The following is a 9153-nucleotide window of genomic DNA, read 5'->3' as shown; positions in this document are numbered from 1 at the left end:
CACAAAAAAAAAAAAAAAAAAAAAAAAAAAAAAAAGAAAGCAAAGAAAAGAAAAGAAAATAGGGTCTCAGGCCTGCTGGTGGTATGGTGCATAAGGTGGCTGGATCCCACATGACTGATTGTACAGTTTAGTTTAAGTTTCAGAGCTGGCAGCCTGAGAAACACACTCAGCAAGTGTGTGTGCATGCCCAAAATCTCTAAACAAAGCAGAGATGGAAGAGAAGGGAATGTGGTGTGACCACCTCCCATGGTGACTGCTTTCTCACTTTCTCTCTCTCTGGTGAGTAATATATGTCCTCTGGCAAAAAAAAAAAAAAAAGAAAAAAGAAAAAAAGTGAGAAAGACAAGGCCTCATTGTCATGCTCCTTCAGCCTAAGCTTCCTGTCACTGGACTTAGAGGTGCAGCCACCACACTCAGCCTGTTAGGTTGGACCAAGAATCAAACCCATGCCTTCCCACATGGTTCTAGTCTGCAGAGTGCAGTGTCTTAGCAGCATGCACCACCACTGCTAGACATTACTATTTCTTATTAGACACAAGGGAGGACCATAGAACAGCATGGACTGGGAAGAAACAGGACAAAGCCTTTACATTTCCTCCTACTTCTAACAGAGCTGTACCTTTTCTATCATCAGTGTTGCCCATGATTGGTTCAAAACTCAGCTTTCATACTCTTATACCCTCTCTCAATGAAGGAGATACATTACCATGTACTAACCCGAACCCAAATGCAACGAGAGATGCAGAGTTCCAAATGCGGCTGTTCTCACCTCCCAGTCCAGGTAATCACTGGCATCCTCAAAGTTAGTAAGGAGGGAGACAGAGCAGAAAAGTTTAGGCAGCTCCTCTCGGGTCAGGGGGGGAAATCGGCTGTCCTTAAGTGCACTGGAGAGGGACAGAAAACATAGTGAGGCTGCTCTGGAGCCAGGAGCCAGCATTCAGCATATTTACAACCCTGGAATATGCAGAGAATGCCTATTACCTATCAATGGTAATGTTAAAAACAGCTCCATATTGTTAACTGTCTACACTTGAACTGATAAAGTCACTCACCATATTAAATCTCTAACATTAAAGCTCTTGCTTGAGAATGCCCAAAAAGTATCACTTAGTTAAAAGGTCAGGCAATTGCTTCTAATTCTAGCTAATTTATCTACACTTCTTAATGTTTAGTGGAATTACCTGGTTAACGTGTATTCCCTGAGTCCTGAATGAAGATTCATGGCTGAGAAGGTCCCGATACAGCCACGAAGCCGCTTGTCCCGCCCTGTCTTCCATGTCACAAAGAGAGGACTAAAAAAAGCAAAACACAAAACATTCTCCAGCCCCAAATTAATCATGGATAAGAACAAAGCCTTTTGGCTTTGTCCCTGTCCTTTCCTGTTGTTGTCCAAAAGGACTGTTTGCTGAACTGCAGGCTACTTGAAGGACTCCCTGCCTTTCTGGAAGCTGCAGAGCTCCTAGCTGGAACCGGAGAGGAAACTGCTAGGACGCGACACAGAGAAAGGCTAAGCCTTCCCTGTGTTCTATGCTGACAGCTTTAATTCACGTTGACACTACATTTATGTGCTATTTTGCTTTTCCTGCACCCAGGACTCAACTTTTCCTACTCTCCTCCTCTTTACTCTGTTTTTATAGGTAGCCTGTTCCCAGGCCCTGTCTTTCATGATGATGACACACCTCAACACACATACCCCTTTATCTGTAAGCATTCTCTGCAAGCCCACATTGTTGCCATAATTATGTCTGCCCCTGGCAACTAAAGATACTTCCAGCTCATGTTTGCAGAAAAAAACAAAAAAAAAAAAAACAACAAAAACAAAACCAGGAGCCAGCAGGTGGCATGGTGGTTAAGGGTGCTGGACTCCCACATGTCTGACTACGATTTGAGTCCAGGACCTGGTAGCTTGCTTTCTTACCTTCTTCTCTCTTGCTCTGTCCCTTTCTGGTCAAATAAAAATAAAGCTAAATAAAATAATTTTTAAATAAAACAAAACCAGTGTCTCCTCAATAAGGCTTTTAATAGCCTAAGTTGCCATTTTCTATTTCTAGGCCAAAGTCACACTTCATTTAGACCACATGAGATTAACAGTGACAATTTTTTTTTTTTAGAAAGAGATTATAGGGCTGTCCCCTCTTCCTGAGATGTCTCCACATCCCTACCACTCTCAACGATTGGATTCTTGAGTTAATGACCTCTCAAAGGGAACTTAAGTCTTCCACGTTCTCTACTCCACTGTTTCACTGTTACAAAGACCTTCAACATCTCCCTCTTACTAATGTCTTTACAATAAAGCACCTGTACAGCACCAGCTAGGGTCATTGGCCCCGAATCCCTGAGGACTTCCACTGCTTACACGATGGAGATATGAAGCTCTCACAAAACAGTCTAGACCCTACACTTCGAGGCTACCACCTGTTCTTCCAAACACACATACCTCTCCTGCCAGGACATGATGATTCTTACCCAGACTCCGAATTCTGCCTATTCCATTGGGTGTTTTTCACCATGGCATCTCACACCAACATTTCCCTAAAGCCAGAATGTTCTGTTCCATGTTCTTTCTCCTCAGACACACGCACATGGGGGTGGCCCCAACCTACTGCTATTTAGCTATGTGTGTGTGGATGCGTGCAATCTGCTAACACTAAGACAAGTCTATAAGGGAAACGCCTATTCTTCACTGCCCCTCTGTTCCTGTCCAGAACACTGTAGAACTTTAGCATGGCATCAACAGTTGAGAAATGAATGATCATAGGCCAATGAAGGACCCAAAAGCATCCCCTAAAAACAAAAAGGAAAAAGCAACTGGGTTCTTCAAAGGCAGCTCAGAGCTGCCAACTGTTCTGGAGAAAAAACACTGGCATGAGTTTCTTCACTTTCTGCTTTATACATATTGCTTATTTAAGTCATTGACACTTTTAGAGGGCTTGGGACAAACAACAGAGTTCTGAACTTAAAACAGTAAAGCAAATTCTGACCTTCTGGATGAGGCATCAGTGGCCCTAGGAAGGATTACCATGGGACTGCTGATGCACCGAGAGAGGACCTGTTACAGATTACAACTCCTGGGATCAGCAGATGGCGTAATGATTACGTCACTGGACTCCCACATGGTTGACTATGGTTCAAGTCTCAGACCTGGTGGTTTAAAACTCACACTGTGTGTGTGTGTGTGCATGCCCAAAATCCCTAGAGGAGAATGGAGAAGGGACTGTGGCATGGCTACTCCCCTGGGGGGGGAGGTGACTTGTCACTTTCTGTCCCTCTGGTGAGCACATGCACCCTAAAAAAATCCTTTAGGAAAAAAACCAAACCAAACCAAACAAAAAAACAGATCATAGCTCCCAAGGTTAGCTGGCCCTCGGACAGAGCTGCCAGCTCACATAGACTTCCAATTATGGGATGCCCAATGGGGTGGTGGAGTGACTTCTCCCCTAGAGAGGTTAAATGGCCTACCTTCTGCCATGTGAACCAAGAGAAGAGCTAAGAACAAGATCCCTCTGATTTCTAGAATATGACTTCAACAACAAGCCTATAATGTCTCCAAACACGATCTCACTCCCTTCCCTGCTGAATCCACTGTATTCTAAATATGGTATGGACACTTCTCATCATTATCTTCCCTTTACCTTTGCTCAAAAGATGTTCAAGATTTACAAGCAACAGACCCCAGAGATGCCATCTTGCCCTTCTCACTGTCCCCAGCTCCTGATTTACTCACTAGGGGTCATTGGTGAACCTAGGAAGTCGTGGTTGTGGGAAGCCATAGAGGTGACAGTAGAGCACATCGAAGCAGTAGCAGCACATCTCTGCGGTTACCACCAGGTTCTTCGTGGTGTTGGCAGTTCCATTGGGCCGGGGGAGAGGGCTCAGCGCTCCCGAGGCAGGATTCATTCGTGTGATGGGAGAGTTTCCAGGTCCCAGAGTTAAGTCCGACACATTCTCCCGTCCACTACTGCCGTCCACATGCTGGTGGTTTTGAAGAGGTCCTGAACTAGAGCCGGGGACAGTTGTGGACTGGTTCCCGTGACTGTGTGCTCCACTGCCAGATAACTTGGGCTTCTTGACCCCACAACACCCTGCTGCCAACTTGGGCTCGAGTGGAGGGACACAACGTCTTTTTCCCATCCTGATCCGGTGCTCGAGGTCTGGAATGCTACAGAACCCTAACCAGAGAGAACAGGTAGGCATTAATTTGGATGGTTAGTGAGAGAGAAAGAGCAGAGACCAAATAGAAAGGCTGCATGGATGGGCTGAGCCATCAAATTCTCCCTGACCCTGAACCCCTGGGTTACATGGTCAGAAAGGGCTGGAAGAAACCTTCAGTTCCAGATCAGGGATCCCTAACCTCTTCCTAAAAAGAACTGTTTATCTTCCAAAAGCTATGACCACACAGACAGAAGGGAGGCAAGAAGCTTCCTTCTGGCCAAGACTCCTTGGGGCAGAGAAAGAGTACAGCAGCAAAGTGTGAAGCTGGAGGAGGATACTTCCACAAACTGTGTGTGACGTGGTACATGCGTCACCAGGCTGCTTTCTCTACTTTTTTTAGAGGCTCCAAATTGTACCACCTTCCTATTATTAAAGAATTCCAGAGGAACTTTCGTGCTTTTCCTTGTTAACCACATTCTTCAGCAGTTCCCTCGACACTAGTTTAAATCCACCTGTGTAATTCCAGCCCCAGGTATGGTGCAGATGAAGAGCAGTGAACAGTCAACTTTGAAAGCACATGCCTCATAACAACACGTCCCCCCTCCCAACTCCCCACCTGCACAGCTTTCTTCCAGCCCCTCCCTCATTTTCTTTGGTTCCTCTCCGAACTCACTTCAGTTTCTATACATTTCTCTAGCCCTTTAAAACCCTATTCAAAAACACTGCAACCCAGTAAAAACCTTTATTCATACAAAAATGGCCCAAGTGTCACAGTCCTTTTGTGAAGTAGTCATATCTGCCCTGTCACTGCCAGGCAGGCAGGCAGAGAGATACCCTCACTTAACAAAATGTGGCATCATGTGGGCCAGGAGCCACAGTGTCCAATCTGATGATATGAAGGGAAGGGTTTTTTTTTTTTTTTGGGAGAGGTTTACGCTATAGGGCGCGTGCGCTTGCCAGACAGAGAGAGACATAGAGACAGAAAGCGAGAAATCACCCCCCGGGGGGATGGTCACGCTGCAATCCCTTCTCCTCCATTCTCCTCTCAGGATTTTGGGCACGCACGCACATGCGCCCGGCGTGAGTTTTAAGCCACCAGGTCCGGGACGCGAACCGCAGTTGACTACATGGGAGTCCAGCGACATAGCCATTACGCTAACTGCTGGTTCCCACGAAGGGAAGGGTTTTTTGTACTAAATATTTTTTCAAGTGCAATGTAAAAGATATAGATAGCTATAACATGACCAAGGTCCTTTCTCTGTTGAATAAAAAGTGTCAACAGAACCAGAAAAATAGAACCTAGTTATTTCAATGTTGATAATACCAAAATCTATAAAGTTCTGCTGACTAGAAAAAACTGTACTTAGTTTTTTCTCAAGTTATTATATACGTTGGTTTGGCAATCAGTCAGACAGTAAACGTGTGTGTATATGAGTGCATGCAAAATGTGCTTCCCACCTGTATTTCCCCAATTTGGATATGTAGTACATAACTATTTTTTTATTTAATTTGTTATAGGACACCTGCACTCACCAGATAAAGAAAAAGAGACATAGAATGAGAAAGCATGCTGAGGGTGGGGGTGGGGCATACTACAATCTCTTCTCTTCCATTCTCCTCTCGAGATTTTGGACACACACCCACACACACACACACACACGCCCAGCATGTTTTTCTTTGTTCTTTTCTTTCTTTTTTGGGAGAGGTTTTTGCTATAGGGCACATGCACTTGCCAGAAAGAGAGACAGAAAGAGAAAAATGACCCCTTGAAGGGGATGGCCACGCTGCAATCCCTTCTCCTCCATTCTCCTCTTGGAATCTTGGGCACACACACACACACACACACACCCGGCGTGAGTTTAAGCCATTGGGTCTGGGACTTGAACTGCGGTTGATTACATGAGGGTCCAGTGATACAGCCATTACGCATCTGCTGGTCCCAACCCAGCATGCTTTTCTAACCACTGAGTCAGAGATTGGAATCACAGAGTTGGCCATGTGGGATCCAGTCACCTTAATCACCATGCCACTAGCTGGCCCCATTGCCCATCCCCCCCAGAGGTTTCTGCCTTAGGGCGCATGCACTCACCAGGGAGACAGTGAGAGGGAAAGTAAGAAATCACCCCCACCCCCTAGCAGGGATGGCCATGCTGCAATTACTTCTCTTCCATTCTCCTTCCAAGGATCTTAGGCATGCATGCACACACGCCCAGCATGATTTTCAAGTCCCCAGATCTGTGACTCGAACCGTAGTCAACCATGTGGGAGTCCAGCAACATAATCGCTATTGCATCTGCTGGCGCCATAATTGCCTTTTTAGGAGTTACTCTACAGCATAATATTTCAGTTGTAATGTCCACACCCCATTAAATTAAATTAGATATTTTCATACCTACTTGCGATGCCATTATTTCTATGCGAACGGTTTATCACTGTTTTTGTATTTGTATAAAATACAAAAATTTTATAAACACTACTTATGTTCTTCATATATGCTGATTTGTAATAAAATACATATCTAGAGCAATTCTGAGTGCATTAATAGTTGTTTGTTGCTGAGGAATGATACCTTGCACACTTTAATCTCTGGCCTGAAATAGGCTTCTTTCTCAAAGGCCTTTTGTATTTGATACAGTAAAAACTCCCATGACTGACTAGCAGATTCTTTCTGGGTAGGGATGTCACTGTCTTATTTAGACTGTGAAGAGAAGGAGCAGAATGTTTTGGTTAAAAATGTTGCCTCCACAGCCAGATGGCCAGTTCCTCCAAGAGTTAACCTCTCTATGACTTAGTTTCCTCGAAATGGGAATAACAAAAGCATTTGCCTCCTGGAGTAGTTAGGAAAAATAAAAGAGTTTAATAAAAGATTAACACAGGACTGTCCCACTGTAAAACATCAACCTGTGCAGATGCTCTTGTCGTGCAGGTTGTCATCTGTCTGCTCCAGCTAAAAGGGATACTCCTAGAAGCCAGGAATTGGCTGTGCACTTGAAGCTGGAGCTGTACTTGTGTGGAACAGGTGCTCTTTAGTGAACTTCACTGACTCCTCTAGACCACTTGGCAAGACAGACAATATTACCATCATCCTACAGAGAAGGTACCTCAGGATTAAAAAGCAAGGGAAGTTGCCTAGAGCTACACTGCCACAGAGTGGCAGAGCTGGGATTAGGACTACAGCCTGTCAAGACTGCATGGTCTGGGGTTCTTACCAAGCGACAAGGAAGGAGACCTACCAACAATATCCACTGGACTCAGTCCCTTTCCTAAGAACATGATATTAAAAAATAAGTATTAACAAATTCCAGGGTATAATAAAAACTAACAACTTATAGAACTTTGCCAACAAAAAAAATCACAAATGAAGGCCCAAGTCAACACTTTAGTCATCACCTGGAACACTATCAGTATGCCTCGCCCCTACCACTATCATTTGAGTCTATGAGGGAAGTCATCAGGCTGAGTTCCCACTTGACTTTGTGCATAACCATGGGCAGCAGGCGTGGGATGCCTGTCAAATGAAGTAGCAGAACCTTCTCTCCAGAGCTGGAGGTTTTTTTTTTTTTTTTTTTTTTTTTTTTTAGAAATTTTTGCTATAGGGTGTGTGTGCTCACCATAAAGACATGGGAAGACGAAAAGCGAGAAATCTCCCCCTGGGGGTAATGGCAATGTCACAATCCCTTCTCTATTCTCCTCTCGGGATTTTGGGCACACATGCACATACTCCCAGCATGAGTTTTAAGCTGCTGGGTCCGCGACTAGAACCACAGTAGACTATGTGGGAATCCAGTGATGTAACTATTATGCCATCTGCTGGTCCCAGAACTGGAGTTTTAACATAACCTTGAAGTTTTGCCTTTAGAGCCTCAAAATTCAAAGATTCAAAGAGACGGGCATAAAACACAAAGGATTAAAACAAACAAACAAACAAACAAAAAAAACAACCTTGCTGGGGACCAGCAGATAGCATAATGGTTAAGTTGCTGGACTCCATGTAGTTGACTGTGGTTCGAGTCTCAGACCCAGAGGCTTAAAATTCATGCTGGGTATGTGTGCGTTGGGAGATGTGCCCAAGATCCCAAGAAGAGAATAGAGGAGAGACTATGGCGTGGTCATTACCCTCTGGGGGGTGAGTTCTTGCTTTCTGTCTCTGGCGAGCAACGCATGCGTTATAAGAAAAATCTTTCTTTTAAAAAAATAAGTAATAGGGAACCAGCAGTTAGCGTAATGGCTATGTCGCTGGACTCCCACGTAGTCAACCGCAGTTTGCGTCCCGGACCCGGTGGCTTAAAACTCACGCCAAGCATGTGTGCGTGCGTGCCCAAGATCCCGAGAGGAGAATGGAGGAGAAGGGATTGTGGCGTGACCATCCCCCATGGGGGGTGATTTCTCGCTTTCTGTCTCTATGTCTCTCTCTGTCTGTCTGGCGAGCGCACGCGCCCTATAGCAAAAATCTCTCCCCCCCAAAAAAAACATAAAAAAATAAATAATAATAAGCTCACTGGGGACCAGCAGATGGTGTTAAGGGTTACATCACTGGGCTTCCACATGAAAGTCAACCATGATTTGAGTCCCAGACTCAGTGGCTTAAAACTCAGGCCCGATGCATGTGCATGATTTCCGTTTCTCTCTCTGTCAAGAGCACATGCCCTACAGCAAAAATCTCAAGAAAAAAAAAAAATCTCAAAATCCCAAGAAGAGAATGGAGAAAGAATTGCAGCATGGCCATTCTGTGCGCATCCCCCCGACCCCACCACAGGGTGTGTGTGTGTGATTTCTCGCTTTCTGTCGCTCTCCATCTAGCACACACACCCTATAGCAAAAATCTCTCTTAAAAATAAAGCAACCTTTGGGAACCAGCAGTTAGAGTAATGGCTATGTCACTGGACTCCCATGTAGTCAACCGCGGTTCGCGTCCCGGACTCGGTGGCTTAGAACTCACGCCGGGCGCGTGTTCGTGCATGCCCAAGATCCCGAGAGGAGAATGGAGAGAAGGGATTGCGG

At 45.1% G+C, this 9153-nt stretch overlaps 1 protein-coding gene across 3 annotated transcripts in view; it reads right to left on the bottom strand.

Annotated features, from left to right (window-relative positions):
- Nucleotides 1-9153, bottom strand: part of AMMECR1L (AMMECR1 like) — a 24819-nt gene that overhangs the window by 8302 nt on the left and 7364 nt on the right. For 2 of the 3 annotated variants that reach the window (XM_006153679.2, XM_006153678.3), the window contains exons 2-4: nt 3725-4169; nt 1182-1292; nt 770-884 (exon numbers count right to left, since the gene is read on the bottom strand). In XM_006153679.2, coding sequence (XP_006153741.1) covers nt 770-884; nt 1182-1292; nt 3725-4131 — 633 coding nt within the window. In that variant the 5' untranslated portion in view covers nt 4132-4169. The remainder of the gene's footprint in view (nt 1-769; nt 885-1181; nt 1293-3724; nt 4170-9153) is intronic. The other variant, XM_027773877.1, reaches the window with a different exon arrangement.

Source organism: Tupaia chinensis, unplaced genomic scaffold (genome assembly GCF_000334495.1).
Source record: "Tupaia chinensis unplaced genomic scaffold, TupChi_1.0 Scaffold000386_1, whole genome shotgun sequence".
Taxonomy (NCBI): domain Eukaryota; kingdom Metazoa; phylum Chordata; class Mammalia; order Scandentia; family Tupaiidae; genus Tupaia; species Tupaia belangeri.
This window is presented reverse-complemented; position numbering and strand designations above follow the sequence as displayed.